Genomic DNA, 26,755 nt, shown 5'->3' on the forward strand with positions numbered 1-26,755 from the left:
AATGAGCACAAATCCTTTGGGGTTTGGAATTCAATTTTTGTACAGAATTTTCATACCTGAATTAACATATATAATATTGTGCCCCATCGAGCTGTAAGAAATAAAGATATGTACAAACCCATATAAAAGTTCTTGGTACGGATTCTTTTCATTCTTTCTTGGAAGCAACCAAATTATTAAAGCATTTCCTGATAAGATAAATATCTTGTACACGTATCTAAAAGATGAGCTGATGATACAATTTGAGAAATGAAATATAGCCCTAAACACGATGGCACATTTGCAACAGATAAAAAGAAATTGATACATAGAATAATCGGATGCTTATCAGATGCATCTTTAAAGTATAGCTGTTTTCTAAATGTGACATTTAGATAACATCAGGCCAATACAGGATAAATCTAACCAGATGCGATTTTTTCCATTTACAGTGTGACTATAACCATGTGTTTCCTTAATCCAAACACTGAACAAATAAGAACAAAAAACTACAGTGAATAGAAAATGGGAATCATTGATTGCAATTGTAAATGATACTGTCTACTTTCTTGAATACCTTTCTCCACTCCTCCACAGAACTTCTGAATGGGTAAGCATTTCATTTCCACGAAGGAAACAGGAAGCACAAACAAGAGCCTTGGTGGTGCAGCGGACTAAAGTGCTGTTAAGTAGCACTTAGCTGCCAGCTGCCTGCAATTACTGCGAGTTCAAATCTCACCAGGCTCAAGGTTGACTCAGCCTTGCATCCTTCTGAGGTAGGTAAAATGAGGACCCGGATTGTGGGGGCAATAAGCTGACTTTGTATTAAAAAGAACACCGCTTGGGGGGGCCGAAAGCCCTACTGAGCAGGTATATACAAAAGTATGAAGGCTATTGCTTAACGCATTGTAAGCCGCCCTGAGTCTCCGGAGAAGGGCGACATATAAATCGAATCAATCAATCAATCAATCAATATTATTACATTAGTTTTCTCACAAAACTTACAAGACAATATCCATACATCTTGGATTCCATGGGAAAAAAAGACAAGATCAGGGGTGAAATTCAGCAGGTTCTGACAGGAGAACGTTAGCGGAAATTTTGAGTAGTTCGGAGAACCATTAGCAGAAATTTGAGTAGTTCGGAAAACCGGCAAATACCACCTCTGGCTGGCCTCAGAATGGGGTGGGAATGGAGATTTTGTAATATCCTTCCCCAGGAGTTGGGAGAGAATGGGGATTTTGCAGTATCCTTCCCCTGGAGTGGGGTGGGAATGTAGATTTTGCAGTATCCTTCCCCTGCCATGCCCACAGAACCGGTAGTAAAAAAAAATTGAATTCCACCACTGGACAAGATCCTTTATAAGTCCTGCCCCTGTTCTTGTCCATATGGAAGGAGATGGAGAATGACGAGAACCACGTTGATAAATGTAGACAGCGTTTGTTAAATGACACTTGATATTAGCAAAGGAATCAACTGAGGTGTCAGCAAATCAGTGTAAAACATGTTTACGACTCTTAAGTAAAAAAAAAAAAACCATCTGTGCTCGATGTCAAGCCAATTACAAGAGGAAAAGCAGAGAATAATAATCTTTTGGCATGGTTTTCTCCCCAATGACAATCTTCTAACTGTTGCTCAGGTGTAATGAATAGCAGTACTAAACCCTTAAAGAGATTTAATTACTGGACTGAAGCATGCAAGTACATTCATCACTCTGTACTGCCTTTTCTCACAATAAGGCCTGTATGTAAAGGAGACACACTCTGCCTCTCTTAAAGAAAGTAAATTCATAAGAAAGGGAAACCGAAGCAGAAATCACATACAGGTAGCCCTCGACTCACAATAGTTCGTTTTAGTGATCGTTCAAAGTTACAACGGCACTGCAAAAAAGGGATTTATGACCATTTTTCACACTTGCGACCTTTCCAGCATCCACATGGTCAAAATTCAGATGCTTCGCAATTGGTTCATACTTATGACCGCAGCTCAGTAGTGGGTTTCACTTACCTTCACTACCGGTTCGGAACTGCGAGAGCGCACAGCGCTTCTGTGCATGCACAGAACCTTCTCTGCACGCACAGAGGTCCATGATGACGTCCATGCAGGAGGGTGGAGCCTCCCGCCGCTGTCGCTACCAGTTTGCCGGAAATGGGCGAACTGGTAGAAACCTACCACTGCCGCTGCTGTGATCCTTTTTGCGACCTTCTGACAAGCCAAGTCAATGGGGAAGCCAAATTCACTTTAACCGCCGGGTGACTAATTTATCAACTGCAGTGATTCACTTAACAACTAAGACAGGACAGGTCATAAAATGGGGAAAAATTCACTGCCTCACTAAATTTTGGGCTCAATCGTGGTAGTAAGTTGAGGACTACCTCTATTTGAGGGAAAGGACCTTTGAAGTACACCAAGGGATCTCCAAATTTGACACTTTTAAGATCTGTGGACTTCGACTCCCATAATTCCTCAGCCAGCATGACTCCCTAAGGAATTCTGGGAGTTGAAGTCCACAAGTCTTAAAGTTGCCACGTTGGGAGACCCTTGAAGTAGACAATTGACAGCCAACATCTGATATCTTTTGCAATTGGCAATCCACAAAAAGGGCTACTGTAAGACCCCTTGGCATTATATGGTAGTCACTCTTAAATAATTTTTTAAAAAGAAAGTATTCTCTTCTAGAAGGCTGGCTTTTCATGACGATACATTTTCTGAATATCAAGCTTTGAGCTTCCAGCAGAATGGAGGGTAAGGAATGATGCTCACAGCAGCTGCAGTCATTGCCAGCAACAAAGACAGTAGGCTTAAATCATTTGCCCAGCCACCACAGTTGCATTCACTTGGTGTGCTAAGCTAACATCTGAATAATTCAACCTGGGCTTAATAGGCTGCCTGACCCCAGATGCTGTGGGGGGATTTTTTTTAAGCATTGGTTTATCATTGTGCTGGTCCATCCTCCAGATTCAAAGAAAAAAGGTGTTTTGGAGCACATAGTGATAGACCTTAACATCTGCCAGTAGCCCCTCAGAGCAGCTATGCCTTGTCTTGAGGTCATTCATCTGAGATCTGCAGCCACAACAGGGACCCAGGGAGAGTAAAATTTTGTTTAAGGAGTTGCCAACAAGCATTAAATGAGCAACTCTGTCTGCTCCCAAGCCGATTTTTGCCTTTGAATCTGGAGCACTGCATAACCGCTCCTTCACAGATGAGATACAGAATTTACAGGCTACTACCAATTTTCTAAGGGATGTGGTGGCTCAGTGGCTAAGATGCTGAGCTTGTCAATCAAAAGGTTGGCAGTTCAGCGGTTCGAATTGAATCCTTAGCGCCACATAACGGAGTGAGCTCCCGTTACTTGTCCCAGCTTCAGCCAACCTAGCAGTTCGAAAGCACGTAAAAAATGCAAGTAGAAAAATAGGAACCACCTTTGATGGGAAGGTAACAGCGCTCTGTGCGCCTTCAGCATTCAGTCATGCCAGCCACATGACCATGGAGACATCTTCGGACAGCGCTGGCTCTTTGGCTTAGAAACAGAGATGAGCACCACCCCCTAGAGCCAGAAACGACTAGTACGCATGTGCGGGGGAACCTTTACCTTTTACCAATTTTCTGCAGCCCCAGAGCATCTCAAGGGTCCAAGTTCCAGACCTAAACCAGTATTAAGATGCCATTCGCATGGAAGCTAACTGGATGGGTCTCTCTCTGGAGCTCCGAGGCCTGGCAGGCCACTTGCCTCGCACTGCCCCACCTCCCCACTGCACAGCTGATCTGCAGCTCACTCTCCGCCGACCAGCTGGTCCTTGGCATTCATTGGCATGCCGCTGCAACTTCCGGATCTCTAAAACCCCCATCACCAGTGCAGGGGCTCCTTCCCTCTCCCAGTATGGCAAACCCCAGGCTTCAGGGTTTGACAAAGCTTTTATGAAAAGGAATAGAACCAAAATCATCTTTTGTTTGCTGAGTTACTTGTTAAGGGTGAAATAGGATGGAGGGAATTAAAAATTGAAATGGGTGATTTTAATCCCATTTAACCCTCCACATCCTCCCTGCCATGGCCCCATTGGGCTGATTTGTCCTAGTGGTCGGGGCTAAATGGAAAAATTGATGCCAAAATCTAGCCTGAAGAACTATTTTTTTTCTCTACACTGCCCATCTCAATTCAGATGGAAGATTTTAACCCAGACATAACAGATGATGAATAGCATCTATGGCTCCATTCCTTGATTCTAAGGGATTGAAGTATGAGGAATTTATGGCTTGGTGTTTTGTGCAAACATAGACAATTGCAGTCTGTTCAGTCAACTAATTAAATAAGACACGAGACAGTATCATGTGCCAACCCAACTGCTTCATTTGGCAGCCAGTTTCCAAGATATCACTGCCCCGAGTTCCCTTTGGTAAATGGGCAGCTATATAATTTTGGGGGAAGAGATGGCAAAACCTGGGGGCAGAGTGAAAAGGGGAATCAGCCTAAAATCCTTACATAGCCATAAAAGAACTAAGTCCAACCCTTCTTAGTGTCATTAACCCGGCTGTGTCTAACTTAGCAGGTACAGACTGCTAGTTGAGAAAATTCTTGTGCATAAGCTTTTAGCAATAAATCAGGTTAATTGAAGCGTCACATGTGGACTGGGTCTTACATGCCTGACAATTAATTTGTTTAGTATATTAATGTGAGTTGAAGTGGTTCTTCCTTTATATGTTATATGGATATGTTATATCCACCTTTAGATGAAAAAGCTAAGAAAGAATATATTTGTAATACTGCCATCCTAATTTGTGATTATAAAAACATTAATAGGATGTTTTTTCTTTCTTTCTCTATTTAAATTTATTTATTTATTTGATTTGATTTGATTTCTATACCGCCCTACTCCCGAAGGACTCAGGGCAGTGCACAGCCAAACAATAAAACACATACATACAAAATTTAAAAATAGAATAAAATCAAATTAAATAATTTTGGCCCCGACAAATTTAAAACCCCAAACTTTTAAAACCAATTTAAAATTGAATGTATAAAATACTAAAAGATATTTGAAAATTAAAAATCTTTTATAAAAGAGGGAGAAAATTAGGCCAGGCTCGCCTGGTGAAATAGTAAGGTCTTTAAAGCACGGCGGAAGGTGCGCAGATCCGGGATCCTCCGTATCTCTGGGGGGAGCTCGTTCCAGATAGTAGGTGCCCCCACAGAGAAGGCTCTCCCCCTGGGGGCCGCCAGTCGGCATTGTTTGGCTGACGGCACCCGGAGGAGCCCCTCTCTATGGGAGCGTACCGGCCGGTGGGAGGCTATTGGTGGTAGTAGGAGGTCCCGCAAGTACCCAGGTCCTAAGCCATGGAGCGCTTTAAAGGTGGTAACCAAAACCTTGAAGCACACCCGGAAGACCACCGGGAGCCAGTGCAGTTCGCGCAGGAGGGGTGTTACATGGGAACACCATGTCGCTCCCATTACCACCCGCGCGGCCGCACTCTGCGCCAGTTGGAGCCTCCGGGTGCTCCTCAAGGGGAGCCCCATGTAGAGAGCGTTGCAATAGTCCAGGCGAGAGATGACAAGGGCATGAGTGACCGTGCGTAACGATTCCCGATCCAGAAAGGGACACAACTGGTGAATCAGGCGAACCTGATGAAAAATCCTCCCGGTCACGGCTGTCAAGTGCTCTTCTAAAGACAGCCGTGAATCCAGGAGGACACCCAAGTTGCGAGCCCTCTCCGTGGGGGCCAATGATTCGCCCCCAATAGTCAGTGATGGCGTCAACTGACTATATTGGGACATCGGAAACCACAGCCACTCGGTCTTGGATGGGTTGAGCCTGAGCCTGTTCCTCCCCATCCAGATCCGTACGGCCTCCAGGCACTGGGACATCACTTCAAGGGCATCGTTGGGGTGATCCGGGGTGGAGATGTACAGCTGGGTGACGTCAGCGTACTGATGGTACTCCACCCCGAAACCATGGATAATCTCGCCCAGCGGCTTCACATAAATGTTGAACAGGAGAGGCGAGAGGACCGACCCTTGCGGCACCCCACATATGAGGGGCCTCGGGGTCGACCTCTGTCCCCCTGCCAACACAGACTGCAACCGGTCAGAGAGAAAGGAGGAGAACCACCGCAACACAGTGCCTCCCACCCCTAACTCTTCCAACCGGTGCAGCATGATACCATGGTCGATGGTATCAAAAGCCGTTGAGAGATCTAACAGGACCAGGACAGAGGAGCACCCCCTGTCCCGAGCCCTCCAGAGATCATCAACCAATGCGACCAATGCCGTTTCCGTGCTGTACCCGGGCCTGAAGCCCGACTGGAACGGATCCAGATACGTCGTTTCATCCAGGTGCTGGGGGAGCTGTTGCACGACCACACTCTCAACAACCTTCGCCACGAAGCGAAGGTTGGAGACCAGACGATAATTTACCAACATTGCCGGGTCCAGGGAAGGCTTCTTGAGGAGAGGCCTCACCACCGCCTCTTTCAAGGCGGCGGGAAAGTCACCCTCACCCAGCGAAGCGTTTATAATCCCCTGGAGCCAGCCTCGTGTCACTTCCCGGGAAGCCAGTACTAACCAGGAAGGACACGGGTCCAATAAACAAGTGGTCCCATTCAGTCTACCCAGAATCCTGTCCACGTCTTCAGGGGTCACAGGATCAAACTCATCCCAGATAACATTCTCAAGACCTGCCCCTGTCTCTCCCCCTGAGACTACCCAGTCGGAGTCCAAATCTTCCCGAATCTGAATGATTTTGTCATACAGATACTGAACAAAATCCTCGGCTCTACCCTCCAAGGGGTCCTCCCGCGCTTCCTGATGGAGCAGGGAGCGGGTCACCCTAAAGAGGGCAGCCGGGCGATTATCTGATGACGCAATAAGAACAGCAAAATAGCTACATTTCGCTGCTTTTATCGCCACTAAGTAATTCCTAATGTGGGATCTTACTAGTGTCCGGTCAGATTCAGAAAGACTGGCCCTCCAACTACTCTCTAGGCGTCTTTTCTGGCGCTTCAACTCCCTCAGCTCCTCGGTAAACCAAGGAGCCAATTGAGATCGGCGCCGGGTCAGAGGCCGCAAAGGCACGACCCGATCCAGAGCTCCAGCAGCTGCCCTATCCCAGGCGGCCACCAGGGGCCACCAGGTCTCCAGTCAAGGCGTGTGCCAGAACCTCAGGAAATGGCCCAAGCTCCGTCTGGAATCTGTCAGGTTCCATCAGGCGCCTGGGGCGGAACCATCTTACCGGCTCCGCCTCCTTGCGGCGGGGTGCAGCAGTTCGAAAGTCGAGACGAAGGAGAGAGTGATCTGACCATGACAAGGGTTCAGTAACAATATCCCCTATCTCAAGATCCCTCGACCACTGTCCAGAGACAAAAACCAGATCCAGCGTGTTTCCCCCTGTGTGGGTAGGGCCATGAATTAACTGGGTCAGGTCCATAGCTGTCATGGAAGCCATGAACTCCCGAGCCATCTCCGACGTCTCACCCACGGACGGCAAATTCTCGCTTTTCTAAGCTATTTAAAAATAGAATGTTAATAATTTTTAAACTATACAATGCATAAAAAGTAAAAGGAAGATTATATTCTACAAAACAGACGCAGGAAGTTTCCGATTTCAAATCTTCTATGCTTGAGCAGAACCAATGATTCGGTTTATACATAGAATTTTTTAAAAAATAAATTAATTCTGATTCAGCCAGAGGAAAAAAAATATTGTTTAATATTTCTTCCCCTCCTAGGCTCCCATCTTTTTGCTATTTCTGGCTGGAGAAAATGAGGATTGAACCTTTTGGGATTTAAAGCACGCTCACTGCATTGACCTATGGTCATCTTGCAACTGAACAGATCTAATATTAGTTATTAGCTATAAACCTCTTTTGGGTATGAGATGGTACTGAGATGTCTCAGGAACTGCTTGGCAAAATTGCATTTTTTTAAATTTAATATAATTTATTTTGTCAAGCATGTATAAGATAACAGATATAAGTATAAACATGATTATGAATACATGAAATGGATATGAATAAATGGGGACAGTAGGAAAGGGGCGGTAGGCACGTTGGTGCACTTATGCACGCATAAATGTGATTCTGATTGTCCAATCCAATCATCTAGAACAGGGATGGGGAACAATGTCCCTTTTATGACTTTTATGACCTGAGCCATGCTGGCTCAAGAATTCTGGGAGTTGAAGTCCGCAAGTCATAAAGGGGCCAACGTTCCCCACCTCTGATCCAGAGAGAGCCTGCTTGAAGATCCTTCAACTCAGCAGAGAGAGCCTGCTTGAAGCTATCAGCTGGGTGGTAGATGTTTTTGGGAGTAGCACCCATATTCTAGAACAGTGATGGCTAACCTTTTTGCCATCGCGTGCCAAAAGTGGGGGGGAGCATGAGGGGGTCGCATGTGTGTGTGCCCACACCCATAATTCAATGTGCCCCACCCCCCCATACTCCCCCGTGATGGCACAGTGGGACAGGTAGGGCCATTTTTTGCCCTCCCCAGGCTCCAGAGGCTTTCTTGGAGCCTGGGGAGAGCAAAAACGGCCTTCCCCACCCCCTGGAGGCCCTCCGGGGACCGGAAGCCCCGTTTTTCACCCTCCCCATGCTGTGGGGCCTTTCTAGGAGCCTGGGGAGGGCAAAAAGGGCCTCCCCCTCCCGAGGCCCTCCGGAGGCAGGAAACAGCCAGTTTCCCAACTTCTGGTGGGACCGGAAGGCCCGAAAATCAGCTGGCCGGCGCATGAATGCGCACTGGAGCTGAGCTAGGGCAATGCTCGTGTGCCTACAGATATGGCTCTGCGTGCCACCTGTGGCACGCGTGCCATAGGTTCGCCATCACGGTTCTAGAACATGCTTTTTCTTTTAGCGCTAATCCTCCATGCATTTTGCAGTGCTTTGAAAACCATTCAGGTCAAGCATACCTCTGATTTGGGGTGACCGTGGGTGAGCATCCATTATTTTGATTACATACTGTGAGTTTCTACCTTGTTTGGGGTATTTTTTTTCCCCCATCTTGCATACAGACCAGAGTTTGTCACAGCTTACAAATATTGGGGAAGAAGGCAGAGAAGAAAGAAAGAAGCATGGTATGGTATTACCCACCTTAGATGCTTCTGATTCCAGGGACTGTCTTTGGAGAGTTTCTTTCAACTCAGGCAACTTAGAGGTTTCTTTCTTAAGTGAGGTTGGTTCCACTCGCTCACCTTCAAGTTGCAGGCTAATTCCTTCAGTACACACAGAGAGATCGATACCATTTGGACTGAGGCTGCAGTGGATAGCTGAGAAAAGGAATTAGAGCAAGTTTAGAAGATAGAAGAGAAGGAAAGGCTGTTTTTTTTAGTTGTTGTGCCATGTTCTATCCTGCACATCTCCAGCATTCCTCACAAAGGAATGGCACTGTGATGTGTGGGTAGTGATATCAACCAGGAGCCAGGGGTGGGCTGCAGGGGTTCGGGAGAACCTCTAGCTAAGATTCTGTGCAGTTCGGAGAACCCCCAAATCCCACTCCTGGCTGGCCCCGCCCCACCCACCCCTCCCCTCCCAGGAGTCCTCAGACAGTCCGTTTTGGATGTGAGGTAAGTGCACAGAACACGCGGAGGGAGGGCCTACCGGAAGTTCGGGAATGCTGGAAATGGGCCTGTGGAGGGCCTCTGGAGCCTGGGGAGGCTGTTTTCGCCCTCCCGGAGGCTCAAGGAAAGCCTCCAGAGTCCGGCGATGGCAAAAACGCCTCCCCGCCATGGTGCAGGAGGCCAACTAGGCCACGCCCACCATGGCCACACTCACCCAGCAACCAAGCAGAGAACCCTTTGCTAAAAATTTTTGAAGCCCACCTCTGCCAGGAGCTATCTGAGTTTGCAATTTTGTGGGGCCGAATGATTGTACCCTATGGTTGCACAAAGTTGATCAAGGATGTCCTGGAGTTGATGTAGCCTGACAAGATGCATATTCCTACAAAGTCCATTTTGAATGGTTCTAGCAATTTAAAAAGTGAAATGGGTGAGCTAAGCACAAACAAAAGACAAAGAGGTGATCTAAATTGGGGGGGGCTATCTATTATGGATGACTCTGGGGACCCCAAAAGGAATGCTGCTGCCACCCCCCCCCTCCATTTTTTGTACCTGCTGTTCCCCTTAGCCCAGAGGTGGGCAACTGTGGCCCTTTTACAACCTGTGGACTTCAACTCCCAGAATTCCTGAGATGGGAATTCTGGGAGTTGAAGTCCACATGTCATAAAGGGGCCATATTTGCCCACCTCTGCCTTAGCCAAAAGAGGGTATTAATACTAGTACTGTTCGTGCAACTGTTATTATCTTTCATGCAAGAATATAAAGGTAGTCCTCAACTTATAACCTTTGGTTAGTGACCTTTCAAAGTTACACGACACTGAAAAAAGTGACATATGACCATTTTTCACATTTGCAGCATCCCTTTGATCAAAATTTGGATGTTTGGCAACTGGCACATAATTACAGGGTCATGTGATCCAGTAGTGGGTTTCAATTTTGTTCGCTATGGGTTTGGGCACGGGCATGCAGGCGCTTGCGCAGAGACGTCCAGGCGGGTGGGCATAGCCTCCCACCGCCACTACTGGTTCACCCGAGCCGGGGCGAACCAATAGCAACCCACCACTGATATGATCACCTTTTGTGACCTTCTGACAAGCAAAGTCAATGGGGAAGCCAGATCCATTTAACAACCGTGTTACTAACTTAACAACTGCAGTGGTTCACTTAACCACTGTGGCAACAAAGGTCATAAAATGGGGCAAAATTCACTTAACTGTCTTGCTTAGCAACAGAAAATTTGGGCTCAATTGTGATCATAAATTGAGGATTAACGGTATTATAGAGCACTCAAGAAAATTTCTCACATGAATGCATTGGCAAAACTCGTAATTTATTTCTACTGAAAAGGAAATAGGCACAAGAACATGTTTCTCTTGCACATTGATCACGTTCTGTGGCTGAAATACTGTGAGGGGTACATCACCTAGCATTCTCTTGGTGTTTTGGGTTTCTCTAATCAGGGAGCAGTATTCAGGGATTATGGAAATTGAGATTCAAAATACCTGAAGAGCCTTTAGTTGCCTACCCTAACACCGTTTTCCTAAGAACGCCAATTACTTTGGAGATTACTCTGCTGCCAACTTCGAGTCGGTGCATTTCTGAGTGGCAGGCAAGAGGGAAGTTATTTTATCCATGGCTAACCAAGCAAAGCTTCCAAAGACTGGCACCTCATTGAGACCAAGCAGAGAATGTTACTGAGGCTGGGAAACAAAAGAGGATATTTCAAAACACGGCTAATAAAAAAAAGAGACAGATGCACCAGTGCCAGCTTTATTCTGGGCAAAATGGCATTTGCTCTTTAGAATGGAATAACAGAGTTGGAAGGGACCTTTTGAGGTCTTCTAGTCCAACCCCCTGCTTAAGCAAGAAACCCTATACCGTGATGGCTAACCTTTTCTGGACCGAGTGCCCAAAGCATGCGCGTGTGCCTGACCCCCAAAATGCAATGCACACGCGGCCCCCACTTGCACACTGACCCCATGCACATGTGCCCCTGCATGTGCCCTGACCTGCATGCACACCCCACACACATGCACCCCACCCCATGTGCATGCGCACACGCCTTGCACATGCCCTGCATGCACATGCATGCATGCGCAGCCCCACACATACACCCCACCCTCACACGTATGCATGGCAGAGACCTGAAGACAAGTTGGCTGGCGGGAGGCGCACACATGCACGGCGGAGCTGAATTGGGGTGACGGCTCACGTGTGCACAGAGAGGACGCTGTGTGTCACCTCTGGCATGCATGCCATAGGTTCGCCATCATGGCTCTATACCATTTCAGACAAATGGTTATCCAACCTCTTCTTAAAAACTTCCAGTCTTGGAGCATTTCAAACTTCTGGAGGCAAGTTGTTCCACTGATTAATTTATTCTAACTGTCAGGAAATTTCTCCTTAGTTCTAAGTTGCTTCTCTCCTTGATTAGTTTCCACCCATTGCTTCTTGAGAATTCTTGAGGTGCTTTGGAGAACAGCTTGACTCCCTCTTCTTTGTGGCAGATATTGGAACACTGCTGAGATATTGGAACACTGCTGAGATATTGGAACACTGCTATTATGCCACCCCTGGTCCTTCTTTTTATCAAACTAAATATACTCAGTTCCAGCAACCCTTCTTTAATTTTGCATTCAGGGAAAAAGAGGTTCAAGCAATTCTGAGACACCACCTTAATGCATTTGCTCATGAATGAGGGTGGAATTTTGCGTATTCACTTTCCAACATCCTGTATCCTAACTATTTCTTTATTGATGCTAAACCTGATTAATGAAGCTCCGTGTAAGGTTTGTTTCCTTGGCCAGGGTCTGCTGCTAAGGTTTTGACAGAGTACGTTTTTCACTTATAGTAATCGCATATCTACCAGTTTTAATCTTTAAAACAGTTATCTTGAATAACTGCCTTGGAAAGAAAAAATATTTTAAACCAACAACAAAAAAAAATGCCTGAGTAATTATTGCACATAGACTTAGCACAGAAATACACATTTCAGATTCAGGATCAGAAAAGCCTTACTAGCAGACCCTCTTATCTTTCTGCAAGAGCTTGAAGATCTGGCTTTGCTGATTGGCCTGATTGGACAAATAGGGGAGTTCCATAATGGAGATAGCTCCTGGATTGAAGGCAGAGCCCCCTCCTTGTTTTCTGCTCTTCACCTGCCCATTTGGGGGGGGGGGGCAGGGGGGGGATTCAGCCAATTTGGACCGGTTCAGGCAAACCAGATACTAATTTTACATCTGGTTCACCGAACCAGTAGTTGCAAGGACTAGCTGGCCCACAATCTGCAGTTTGATCCAGACCAGCTCAAGATTGACTCAGCCTTCTATCTTTCCGAGGTCAGTAAAGTGAGGACCCAGAGTGCTGTAAAGCACTATGGGGTGACATATAAATCTAAATACTATTGCTATTGCCAATGTATTATTCTTGTCATCATTATTTTTATTGTTCTATTATTTTACTACTGTTCTGTTTACATTCACCGGAGAACGCAATTATGCTGGGAAGAGTTAGCAGTAAAAGGAAACCAGGCTGCCAAAGAACACGATGCTGGATATCATCAAAGCTGACACCAGCCAGAGAATAGAAAAATTCAAAAGAAGTAATGCAAGATTGCCTTGGTAGTACAGTGGTTTAATGCACCCTGTTATTAACACAGCTGCCTGCAATTTCTGCAGGTTCGAATCTTGCCAGGCTCAAGGTTGACTCAGCCTTCCATCCTTTCTAAGGTAGGTTAAATGAGGACCCAGTTTGTGGGGGCAATAAGCTGACTTTGTATAAATATACAAAAGTATGAAGGCTATTGCTTAACGCCTTGTAAGCCGCCCTGAGTCTCCGGAAAAGGGCGGCATATAAATCAAATTTAAAAAAAAAAAAACAGATTGGAAGGGGTGGAGAGATCTGGGCCAAGAATCAGATACAACTCAATGGATAACATCATCATCATCATTATCATCTGTTTACAAGTTCTTTCATTTTCCTTTTTATTATTGTAAACCACCTAGAGTAGCCCCATGAGGAGATAGGCTGCAAATGAATTTAATAAAATAAAAATAAATAAATAAAATCCCAAAAAGATACCCTCAGACCCACCAGCCTGAGAATCAGAGTGTTTCAGGCTGAGCATCTTGGCTTTTGGCTTGCCTGTCACACTGAGTGAAGAGGAATTGTTTTGGGCCATTTATAAAATATATAATATAGTTTAATGTATACAGCTAACAAACTTCCTTTATTTTTTAATATTTGTTTATTATATCTTGTGGGACCGCATTAATTATATATCTATCTCAGCATCTACTTCTGTCCTACTATCGCAGCACCATTGAGGGTGTCCTGACATACGGCATTCTTGCATGGTATGGGAGCAGCTTTGTAGCGGACAGAAAAGCTCTACAGAGAATCATTAAAACTGCCCAGAATATCATCGGACTCCAGATGACATCTTCAAATCTCGCTGTTTGAGGAAGTTGCATAACATTCTCAGAGACTCTTCCCCTCCTGCTTACAATCTTTTTGGGCTGTTGCCTTCTGGCAGAAGATACAGAACAATTAAAACTCGGACCACATGTTTTCTGAGTAGTTTTTATCCCAGAGCTATAATTGCACTCAACAATGAACTAAAGGGCCACCATCAGTGAGCTGTTAGACAGCATTACTTGGTATGTTGTGTGGATGTTTGGATGGTTTAGGGGTGGGGAATTTGTGGTGATTGGAAGTGTGTTTGGGGATTGTTATGTGTGTTGGTCCTGGTCTTTGCGTGTTAAGTGAATTTTGTTGTATGGGTATACTGTGTATATACGTACAATGACAATAAAGTTATTATTATTACTAGCTATCCAAGCTGCATGTGGGTTGGAAACGCCTGGTCCAAATATTCAAACTTTCTTTTTTATTGAAGACAACATCATGTGCTTTATTAAAGCCACTCATGTGATGTCAGCTCCATTGTGTAGGCCAGACTAAGAAATTAACTCCCTCAAAGGCTAGAACTACTTGGCTATAATAACAGAATCTTGCAAGTCTGACTGTGTATTACTTCCCACTTCCCCTCATACTTGTGTGAATTAGGGAGGTGCCTGCTTGAATCTTTTACACATCTTCTTTTGGATTTAAGCCATGTTTTTCCTTTGCTGCTTTGGTAGTAAATCTGGCCTATCTGTCAAGATCATCTTCCTTACTCTCTACACATAATTAATGAACCACTTTCCTCCATTTGCAGCAAATAGGTTTCATAGACTATTTTTGGGCTAGTAATCTGGCTGAAGCTCTCTGCCTGGCAAAGATACAGAATGAAGGGAGGAAAAATAGCCAGCATTTGTTGATCCAATTTCTACTGAGACCACCTAATCCAATATTTACTCACTTCTAACATTGTCAGCTAAAAGTAGGAACATATAACAAGAAAAGATCTGCACCCAAATCCAACAAATAAAAGGATACTGTTGTTGTTCTTTACTTTGCTCATTGAGCCAAGGAAAATACAAAGACTAGGCTTTATAAAACCAAGTTGTAGATCTTTCAAAAAGAGATGAAATAATGATGATGGGGAGTCTTCAATTACCCCAACATCTATTGGGAGACAAATCAGCAGGGAAATCTGGCTGGATCTATCCGGTTCACACAAATCAGTAGCACCAGTGGTGGGAGGCGCCTCCCACCCGTCAGGACGTCATTACGTCCCATTTTTGACCCTCTGCGCATGTGCAGAAGGCTCTGTGCATACGCAGAAGAGGCGCACATGCTCACATTTCCAAACCAGTAGCAAAGGTAAGTGCATTTCACCGCTGAGACAAACATTACCAATTCCTGACTTTTCTTGTTGACAGCTTTCTCCTTCAGAGGATAAAGAAAGAGAAAAGGAAAATCATTTATCCTTGATTTGAAAACCAAATGAATCTTTTAATAGAAGAGAATATCTGTAGCTCAGGGTCAAACTGTGGAGTCCTTGGTGTTCTCTGAGCTGGGTGTTTGCTTGAAGATGTGTCATTACCAAAGTAGGTAACATCATCAGTGTAAGTTATCGCTGATGATATTATCTAGTTGGGTAATGAAATGTCTACAAGCAAACAACCAAGTTCCACATTCATTAGCACTGATGATGTTATCTAGTTAGGTCATGAAATATTTGAAAGCAATCAATCAAATTCAAAGAATACCAAAGATTCTAGATGAAACTTTTCCCAGAATTGGGCATTACCTATAGAGTAGAAAAAATGAGAAAAAGATGCTTAATTATCATGATCCCTACATGCACACAAAATCCCATTTTGCCCTTCAAATCCGTAACGCTATATAACCTGTGTGTGTGTGTGTGTGTGTGTGTGTGTGTGTGTGTGTGTGTGTGTGTTTGTTTTCTGAGGTTTTGCTCCTAGAAGCACGAAGCCGAAAACACCAGCCTGAAGATGACGAATGAGACTTCGTCGAAACGTCACCAAAACACTTCCAATTTTACGCGGGAGAAAACCCGAATAACCCGAATATATATATTAACCAACAAGGGAGTGCTAGTTAAGGAAGTAGAAGCAGCAGAAAGGATATAATGACATGAAATCTTGAAAACAGTGAATTTCAATAAACAGAAAGCATGATAAAAAGATATCATGACAAAATAAATTAATGGCAGAAATTGCCCCAATCCTGCTAGTCTTCAGGAAAGCTTTGGGCTAGGATACCAAATGAATATACTTTGGGATGTGAAATATGCCCTTGGTGTGCTTCAACTATGTGTTTAGTATATTTCTTTGATTTTCATTGTTTTGAGGAATGCTGTAATTTTGATTTTGCTATTGAAAGCCATCTGGAGTTGCATTTTTTGCAACTTGGGTGGCTTTATAAATTCTTCAATAAATAAATATTAAATTAATAATGGGAAAGGAAATGTCAAGAATCTTAGGAAGGAGAGACTAATTCCCATGTTGGCTTATAAATGAAAAAAAAGGAAGTTCTTTAATACTTCTAACATTTCCTATTTGGACAGCTCCATCCTTTATTTCTTAAGACCTAAAAGGTTCTGTTTTTTTATCCTTCCTGTAGAGCATAAAGAACAAAAGTTCCTATTTTGTGTCATTCTTCTTTACATAAAGGGGAAAAATTGTGTAGACACTGACAAGCTACTAATATATTGGTGAAATTATCAGAAATTTGTAAGCTGGTAGGAAAATCCATTTAACTATATAAAGACTAATGCTAAATAAGTAAATAATTTCCTGACCAACCATGTTAAAGAGGAGAAAACATCTAAGCATTGATTATGTATCCTTTTAATGCTTTTCAATACTTGCATGATCCTTTTCCATGATCCAGAGTCTGTTGGAGTTGGGGGACTAATAAATTCTAAATTAATAAATAAAGCACTCACTATTTTGAAGGTATAGGTCAGTGATGGCTAACCTTTTTGCCATCGCGTGCCAGGAAGGGGGTGGATGGGGGAGGTTCCCGCATGAGCGTGCCCACACCCATAATTCTATGCACCCTGCCCCATGCATGTGTGCGTGACCCCCCTCTCCCCCACTCCTGGCACGCGATGTCCCGGTAGGCCCGTTTTTCTGTCTCACCTGGCTCCAGATCCTCTCTATGCATCTGGGGAGGGCAAAAACTGCCTTCCCCACCCCACCCCCAGTCCCTTTCCTTACTTCTGGTGGGCCCAGAAAGCCCAAAGATTAGCTGTCTGATGCGTGCATGCACGCCATAGCTAAGCTGGTGTGCCAGGCGACATGGCTCCACGTGCCACTTGTGGCACAGGTGCCATAGGTTCGCCATCACGGGTATAGGTATAGCGATGGCTAATCTTTTCTGGGCTGAGTGGCCAAAGCGCGCACGTGTGTGAATGTGCACACCTGAACCCCCAAAATGCAATGCACGCACGGCCTCTACACACGCCCCCTGCCCCCCATGCATGTGTACACAGCCCCCCACATGCCCCTGCCTCCACATGTGCCCCGCCTCCTGTGCATGCGCGGCAGAGACCCAAAGACCAGCTGGCCATTGGGAGGCACACACGCATGCGTGGTGAAGCATAAATGGGGCGACAGCTTGCGTGCTCACAGAGAGGGGCTTGTGTGCCTCCTCTGGCATGCGTGCCTCCTCTGGCACACATGCCATAGGTTCGCCTTCATGGGTATAGCATCTACAAGAAGAGAAGACAGCCAAAGAACATGAGGCAGATCCAGAAGAAGATAGACAACCATGACACACTACAATTGCATAGCATCAAGTAACAAAGATTGAGGCCATCAGATGTGCAAGAAACAGAACTCTACATTCCTTGACAACCAAAATAGTAAAAGAGGAAGTAAAGAAGAAAAAGACTTTTTGATTAATTTTATCACAGATAAAGAGTAAATTAAACTTTCTCTGACTTTTCCTTTTATGTATTGATCTTACTAAATTCAGGATGAGATGGCCTCTTCCTGATACGGAGGATTTCCTTGGGTGATTTATTATCTTTACTGACCAAATCTTAAGAAATCAATACTAAAGACATTTGGATATGATTTCAATTTCCTGGAAGATATGAAGACTGCATCAGGGCCTCATATTAAAACAAAATTGTGCAACTGTAAAATAACCCCCAAAACACATAACTTGATGTTACTCCTCTATATTATTACACTTATAACATACCAAAGCTAAGACTCTTCACTAAAAATTTTTTGGAGTCCAATGAATGTGAAAAAAATATTTTATTGAATTAAATTAATTGTAAATTTATAGGATACAGTTCAACATACTTTAAAACCCCAACCACTAATTTGTTGAAATATAATATTTCAATTATCAGCAATATTCAAGTACCCAAGGATACGGCAGGAGGGGTTAGTTGATACCACATGTATCATGACATACAAATGATGTGAATTATATAACTACAGAATGTCAATTTCTTATGAAAATTGAAATAAAATTCCATTCCCCTTCACTTGCAGTTTTTAAGCTAGGAAAACCTACTGCACTATACTTGAAACAGGAACTAAATGTCTTCCATGCTATCAAAGGGGTCAAATCCTATCTGTTCCCATAATGGCTTTTGAGATAAATCTGTCACTTAAATTCTGTAAGGAAATAGAGGTCAAACTGTCAGCCCAAATCTCCTACGGAAGTTATAATTTAGACTTAAAAAAAAAAAAAAACCTTTAGGAGTTCAGCCTATCTTTTAAAAACTCTGAAACTATTTCATCCTTCCCAGTCTGCCATGACAGCCATTTTACAAACAGCCAAATCCCTTTGTAACAACCATTTTGTGAGCGGTCACATCTCCAGATAATAATGACCAATAATCTATCCAAAAACATTGCTCGATAACTGAAAAGTCTGCAGGTATCTGGGTCCTGCTCTTTTCCCTTTTTTGAAGATGGGGATGACAACTGCTTTCATCCTGGCTTCTAAAACCACAGCAGAACAACAGAGTTGGACTTGGAAGGGACCTTGAAAGTCTTCTAGCCCAACCCTCTGCTGAAGCAAAAGACCCTATACCCGTGATGGCGAACCTATGGAACCCGTGCCACAAGTGGCATGTGGAGCCATGTCGCCTGGCACGCCAGCTTAGCTATGGCGTGCATGCACGCGTCAGACAGCTAATTTTTGGGCTTTCTGGGCCCACCAGAAGTAAGGAAAGGGCCTGGGGGTGGGGTGGGGAAGGCTGTTTTCGCCCTCCCCAGATGCATAGAGAGGATCTGGAGCCAGGTGAGACAGAAAAACGGGCCTACCGGGACATCGCGTGCCAGGAGTGGGGGAGACGGGGGTCACGCATACATGCACGGGGCAGGGTGCATAGAATTATGGGTGTGGGCACGCTCACGTGGGAACCTCCCCCACCCACCCCCTTCCTGGCACGCGATGGCAAAAAGGTTAGCCATCACTGCCTTATACCATTTCAGAAAATTGGTTATCCAATCTCCTCTTTAAAAAACCCCAGTGATGGAGTACCTCCAACTTCTGAAGGCAAGCTGTTCCATTAATTTAATTGTTTTAATTGTCAGGAAATTTCTCCTTAGGTCTAGGTTTGATTAATTTCCACCTATTCCTCTTGTTCTGCCTTGTGCTTTGGAGAATAAGTTGAGACCCTCTTCTTGGTGACAGCCCCTTAGATATTGGAAGACTGCTATCATGTCACCCTTAGTCCTCCTTTTCATTAAACTCGACATACCCAATTCCAGCAACCGTTCTTCAAACGTTTTAGCCACCTAATATCATCTTGGCAACTGTCAAGTATTTATGATTGTTGCAGCATCCCAGAGCCATGTGTTCAACATTTGTGACCTAGCCAGCTTCTGGCAAGCAAAGACAGTCTGGGGAAGCCAAACTCACTTAACGACCATGTGACTCACTTAACAACATGGCAAAGAAGATGAAAAATCAAGCACCACTCATTTAACAACTGCCTTGCTTAGCCACAAAAATTCTTGCTAATTATGGCCATAAGTTGAGGACTACATATAAAGAAAGAGGGAGGAGGGAATTCATTGATCTTATTTAATCTTACTTAATTGCAAATAACCCACACACACACACACACCACCAAAGAGCATACATCAATTGTTCCTTGTAAATGGGAACATTTATAATGTTCCTTCAACTCATGTTCAATTCATTGTTCATTTAAATTAAACAGTAATAATGTTCAACCAGAACATGCAACACTGGCTCTCTTCCTTGCCGAATGCTCATTACTTCAACTTTCAGGCTGCCTTCACCCACCATTTTAAACACATTTCACATTTTCTGATTTTTAGATTATTATTCATTTATAGTAGACAATAAGCCCTAAGCCATGCATTTTAGATGTGGAGCAATTTCTCTCTGTCCAGATTTATCCAGGATTCCCAGATGATTGCTTGACTCTCAGAGAAGCCAAAAGAGAGAGAGAAAGAGAAAGAGGGAGGGAGAGACAGACAGATAGACAGAGACACACAGACAGACAGACAGACAGACAGACAGACAGACAGAGACCAAACCAAACCAAACTGCAGATAAACAGACGGATTTGCAATCGGAGTAGGTGACATTACATTCCTACATTAGCAAAAAAAATTACTAGCTAAGCAATTCACAATTTCCCCAGAGATGCAAAGATTTGTATCATAATTTAAATCAAGTCACGGTGTTTGTCACATCACTAATGAAAAAAAAATTGAAACAAATTATCCTTCTAGTTATATCCTAAACTTCTAACTGAAATTCTGGTGGGATTTGGGGGTAAAATAAGTAAGTAAGTAAGTTTAAATTAATGTGTTATATTGAGGCCTCCCTAATTCAAAGTGAAGCTAAAATTTAGTCGTATTGAAGTAAATAAACCTAAATCAACCCTAATCCAAATAATTCCATTTAAATTAAATGTGACTAACTGTTTTTTGTCCAAGGGTTTTGGAAAATTGCTACCCTAAGGAGCAAGAGAAGCCATCTGACTGATGATTGATCGATCAATTAATTTGGCGGAAAACCTCTAGGCCATTATAAATGAAAATTCAGGGGAATAATTCATAATTACTGAGTTACAAATTTAGAAATGAGAAGGGTTTACCACGGAAAAGCAATATCCAAAGCGTTTCCTGATGTTCCACTCTGAACAGCAAATAGTTTCGTTATTCAAACTCTACTTCAACTGTCCCTCAGTCGCACACTGACTGAGAATGATTGAAGTTGCTTTCTACCATATTAGGAAGTCATTAGATTTAGACATTCATCAAAAGATATTGATAAACTGGAATAAGACCAGAAAAAGAGATGGTGAAAGGACCAGAAACCATGTCCTATGAGGGGTTTGAGAAACCTAGGGATAAATGTATAAATAAATATCAGAATCACATGTATAGATAGTAAATAAAAAAAGGGAGAAAAATGGATATACAAGAAATGAATGCTGATGCGGAAATGTTGGAAAGAAGAAAATTGTAAAAATTTCATTTTTTGTTTTTGAAAAAACTGTTCAATAAAAATTGCTTTAAAAAGAAAAAGAAAAAAAGAAACCTAGGAATGTTTAGCTTGCAGAAGAAAAGAATGAGATAATAGTCCCAAAGGTGCTTTTTCAAGAGGCAACTGGACTTTCTTGTTTTTTCTTTTGAAGACGTTTCGCTTCTCATCCAAGAAGCTTCTTCAGCTCTGACAGGATAGTGGGGAATGGAAGGATATCCTGACAGACCTGAAGAAGCTTCTTGGATGAGAAGCGAAACGTCTTCAAAACAAAAAACAAGAAAGTCCAGTTGCCTCTTGAAAAAGCACCTTTGGGACAACCATGACCTGGATGACTGAGAATCTCTACAGACATTGAGAGAATAGCTATCATCAAATATCTGAAGGGCAATCGCACTGTGGAAGGTTTGAATTTATTCTCATTTGCTCCAGAAGGTAACAGGGTAAAATTTCAAGGATCCAGGTAGAAATTTAGACATTAGATAAAGCTACTTGACTATAAAAATTGTCCATTAATGGAGTAAGTTACGGCATGGAGTGTTTTCCTTTCCATCACTGAAGGTTTACAGAGGCTGAATAATAATCTGTCAGGAATGATGTAGTGAATCCTGCATTGTGCAGGGGGTTGACTTGATGACCTCTTAGATCACTTCCAAATCTACTGTACATGTCCAAAATTCTATATCTAAACAAAGACTGCATCCAGTTGGACACCTAGCACTATCCCAGCCTCTGCTATTCAATTATACACATTAGATTGCAATAAACCTGAGCTAACAATCTTTTCCAGATCCAGGCACTAATACACAATATCAGAAGATGCTCCAGGTAGCTATTGTTGGAAAAATAATGAAATATTGCTAAATTTATTTATTTATTTTATTTATTTATTTATTTATTTCAAATTTATATACCGCACCTTCTCCCAAGGGACTCAGGGCGGTGTACAGCCAGATAAAAACATACAATACAAACATTAAAAACAATTAAAAGGATATATATTAATTTGGCCCCAATTTAAGATAACAAACCAATTAAAAATATTTAAAAATGTGTTAAAAAAAATGTTAAGCCAGCCTGGCTTGCTGAAAAAAGAAAGTTTTAAGGGCACGGCGGAAGGCACCGAGGTCTTGGATTCTCCTTATCTCTGGGGGCAGCAGATTCCAGAGGGTCAAATGAACAAATCTTATGGAATAAAACTTTGCATGATGTTTTCCAATGTGCAAAATTTTAAATATTTTAATTTTTATTCCATTTTGGGTATTGGCCTTGGTTTCAGGTACAATAGGATAAGTTAGGAAGGGTATATATATATTTAAATCACACACTTTTTGATTTACACACAACATTATGATAAAAGAACTTCTCAGAAGATGGAAAAGAAAGCAATTATGTTATACTAAGGATATTGTTATGGGATTTTTAAAAATAATTTTTATGTAGCATCAAAACATTATTTAAGAAATAATATTCCCATTATTTTTAAGAAAAACAAATTCTAATTCAGAATAGAGAGTAGAGCTGGAAGGGACCTTGGAGGTCTTCTAGTCCAACCCCCTACTCAAGCAGGAGACCCTATACCATTCCAGACAAGAAGCTGTCCAATCTATTCTTAAAAGCCTCTGGTGATGGAATACCAACAAGTACTGAAGGCAAGCTATTCCCCTGGCTAATTGTTCTCACTGTTAGGAAGTTTCTCCTTAATGCCTTGAGTTTCCATCCATTGTTTCTTGTCCTGCCTTCTGGTGCTTTGGAAAATAAGTCTCTTCTTTGTGTCAGCCCTTCCAATACTGGAATACTACTATCATGTCACCAGGGGTGAAATCCAGCAGGTTCTGACAAGTTCTGGAGAACCAGTAGTGGAAATTTTGAGTAGTTCGGAGAACCAGCAAATACCACCTCTGGCTGGTCCCAGAGTGGGGTGGGAATGGAGATTTTGCAGTTTCCTTCCCCTGGAGTGGGGTGGAAATGGAGATTTTGTAGTATCCTTCCCCTGCCACGCCTACCAAGCCATGCCCACCAAGCCACGCCCACAGAACTGGTAGTTAAAAAAATGTGAATTTCACCACTGCATGTCACTCCTAGCCCTTTCTTCAAAAACGAGAGCACATTCTTCAAAAATGAGAGTGCATTTGTGTGCTAGTCAAAGCATTCCTTAAATAATTAAATTATTGCTGAAGTAAATGTTAAAAATCAGCAAGTAGTGATAGGTTGACTAGCTTGATATTCTAAGATATTTAAATCATATCCCAGGAAAAAGGCAGCCCAGTAATACTAAGAATTATTCAGTCCAATTCTGTGCTAATTTTGTGCTAATGTTGTGATCTCTTCCCACACATAGCAGATTTTATGCCATTTGAGGAAAGATAGGAAAATACAGGACAATGCGGGATTAAAATGCCCCTTTCTAAAAGGGGCTGCTGCGTGAATTCACAAAATGGAGTCATTTGCAGCAAGGTGAAGAGACACGGGGACACGTGCTATTCTGCCACCTTCAACTTCGCTGCATGTGAAGTCGCTTTCTTCCATTCCCAACCTTTCAATATATCGCATTAAGACTCTGAAAGCAAGTCTAAGATTCACCTAAGGAATAAGATGAAAGCCGGTGGGCTTTTTGTTATAGAAGCAAAGTGGGTTATGCATCCTTTAAACCACAGAAGTACGACTCTGCTTCACTGCTCCGTGACTATGCCTTAATTACTGGAGCCTAAATAAATGGGAGAGAATAAAGGAGACATAAAGACACATGCAGGGAGACTCCTCTGTGAACTGATATTCAGGGGAGGGAGAAATATTGCACTTTATTTATTTTTAATTCCTTGGGGCGAATCGTTTGGGAACAGCTGTACCTTGGAGGTTGCAAAGTCTTACGAATACCAGCACACCTACGCAGCCTGTTAATGGAAGAAAAATAAAGTCTGGCCTATCCTGTTGTGAAGACACAGAGTTTGGTATGGTGGCTAAAGGCGCTGGAATAGGAATGGAGGGATTGTAAATTCTAACCCTTTCTTAAAAGTTAATTTGGGCCCAGCTGCTTTCTCCCTGTCCTAGAAAGAAGAGTGGCTAACCACTTCCAAAATGTTGTCAAGAAAACTTCAGAGACCAGTCTATGCTGTGTTCAGGAATCAAGATTGAATAGATTTCTTGAATAATTAGAATAATTGAATAATTAGATTGAATAGCCAAGAAGCAGATGCAGACAGAGATACTGTAGATTCAAGAGTGGAATTTGGGAGGCAAGTCAAAAAAAGCATAGCAATTGAAGTATTGAAGCGGACAAGAGATGATGGATAGATAATTTCTCTTTCTCCTTTTTGTTCTGATTTGCTTTCCCCTTTCTCTCTCTTTCTTTTCTTTTTTTTAGGTAGGTAACTAGAAGTCAGGTAAGATAGAAAGAAAGCGTTTTTTAGTAAAGGGTAACATGATTAAAAGTTAGAGTAAGTGATAGAAATAAGAGAAGGGGGAATATTAGTGTATACACTTTTATATAATAAAATAAAAGTAATAAGAGAAAATATAGAATAATTGAATAATGACAGATTGCAACTTAATATAATTGTGTATCATTATTAGAAATATATAAGTTGATTGAATGTAATAACTATGATTAATTTTACTAGTTTTATGTATATTAGAATGTATGACACCCAAGTGCCATACTGTTCACGCATTGATTTGATATGCTTGTAAAAAAATAAAAAACTTGGGGTGGGGGGGGGGAAGGAATCAAGATTGATCTGAGAGGCTATCCAGTACCATAACACTGAATGTGCGTTTTCCACAATTAACAATTAAATATTCTGCACCATGATGTTTGCATAGCAAATGCCAAACCTCTTATAGTATTTTTCCCCCTCTATCCAGTTTAGGAATTCACGGTTTTGCCAAATTGTCTTATTTCTTGAAAATGCTTAGAGCTAAAATGTGTTGCATCTTTCAATTTGCTAAATGGCAACTATTTCATGAGAAAAAAAATGTATGTTTCCCATCTTAGCAAAGATCAACCAAAACCCGCATTAGATCATTCCGGCCTCATTCTCCAATCTGGAACCTTCCATATCTATTTTGGCTTCAAGTCTTAGAAATTCCAGTCTAATTTAATCTTTGCCCCTAGTAGGTGGCATACTTCCAAATGAAACATTGCCACAACCAGCCCATTTCATTTCTAGGGATATCTGTGCAATGCATTTATGCTTTATGGCAGTGTTTTTCAAACTTGGCGACTTAACTAGGGAATTCTGGGAATTGAAGTCTACACATCTTAAAGTTGCCAAATTTGAGAAACACTACTTTATAGTATGCTAGCACCATATTTAACTCTCTCAAAGTAACTCTAATTTGTTTATTAAATTCATATGCCACTCATCTTGCTATTCAAAACAACTCTAATGAGCAGGAATGAGCCTTTCCATAAATAGATCCATATATATTTTAGAGGCAAAAGTTCAAAGCCTGTTATACTACATTTGCCCACTTAGTTCCTGGATGGGAAAACCATTAAAAATTCCAATTGTTACTAGACTGAGGGCTAAAAAAGTATCTCATATAAGGTAATGACAAACACTTTTGCACTGTTGTCAAGAAAAACAACTGGATGTTTCAACAATAATTGATCTTGAATCAAAAAACATCCAGTTTTCTTGCATTTGATCTACTACAGTTTTAGGCTGGGTTCACATTAAATTTAATTGGATTGGGTAAATTGTGGTTCAGTTAATATGGAACCTAACCATAATAATAATAATAATAGATGAAACATGTAACAGTGATACTCATTGTCATCGGGGCATTTGGTACCATGTCCAAGAATTTTATAAGATACATCAACACATTGCAGCTTCCTGCAGTAACACCAGTGGAACTGCAAAAAACTGTGCTACTTGGAACATCGTACATCTTAAAAAGGTACTTGGTTGATACCTAGGACGCTGGCAGCAACCCGTATCAACCATTAGCACCAGTCAATGGTATTTGTGATACATTTTTGAATGTTCATTTGACTGAGTTTCATGTTTAATGAATAAAAGAGATGATAATTTATTAAATATATATATGCCACCCAACTCCCAGCAATTCCTATTGCCTTAGCATGTTGTCAATCACAGATAAACCTCCAAATGGCCTCAATGACTGTCAGAAAGAATGCTAACAACCAAATGACTGCAATGAATGTACATCCTTCCATTTTCTACCATCCAGTCAAAACTGAAGAAGCTTCTTGGACGAGAAGCGAAATGTCTTCTAGCAAACCAAGTAAGTCCAGTTGCCTTTTGAAAGAAAGCATCTTTGGGATGTCAAGGCAAAAAGTACAATTTCTTGATTTGGCA

At 42.4% G+C, this 26,755-nt stretch overlaps 1 protein-coding gene across 1 annotated transcript in view; it reads right to left on the minus strand.

Moving 5' to 3' along the window:
• Nucleotides 1-26,755, minus strand: part of SAMD12 (sterile alpha motif domain containing 12) — a 326,394-nt gene that overhangs the window by 282,895 nt on the left and 16,744 nt on the right. Inside the window, exon 2 of the mRNA XM_034422216.3 lies at nucleotides 9,058-9,233. Within this exon, the coding sequence (XP_034278107.1) occupies nucleotides 9,058-9,233 (176 nt within the window). The remainder of the gene's footprint in view (nucleotides 1-9,057; nucleotides 9,234-26,755) is intronic.

The sequence above is a fragment of the Pantherophis guttatus genome, chromosome 3 (assembly GCF_059756535.1).
Source record: "Pantherophis guttatus breed Tessera chromosome 3, ASM5975653v1, whole genome shotgun sequence".
In the NCBI taxonomy this organism is placed as follows: domain Eukaryota; kingdom Metazoa; phylum Chordata; class Lepidosauria; order Squamata; family Colubridae; genus Pantherophis; species Pantherophis guttatus.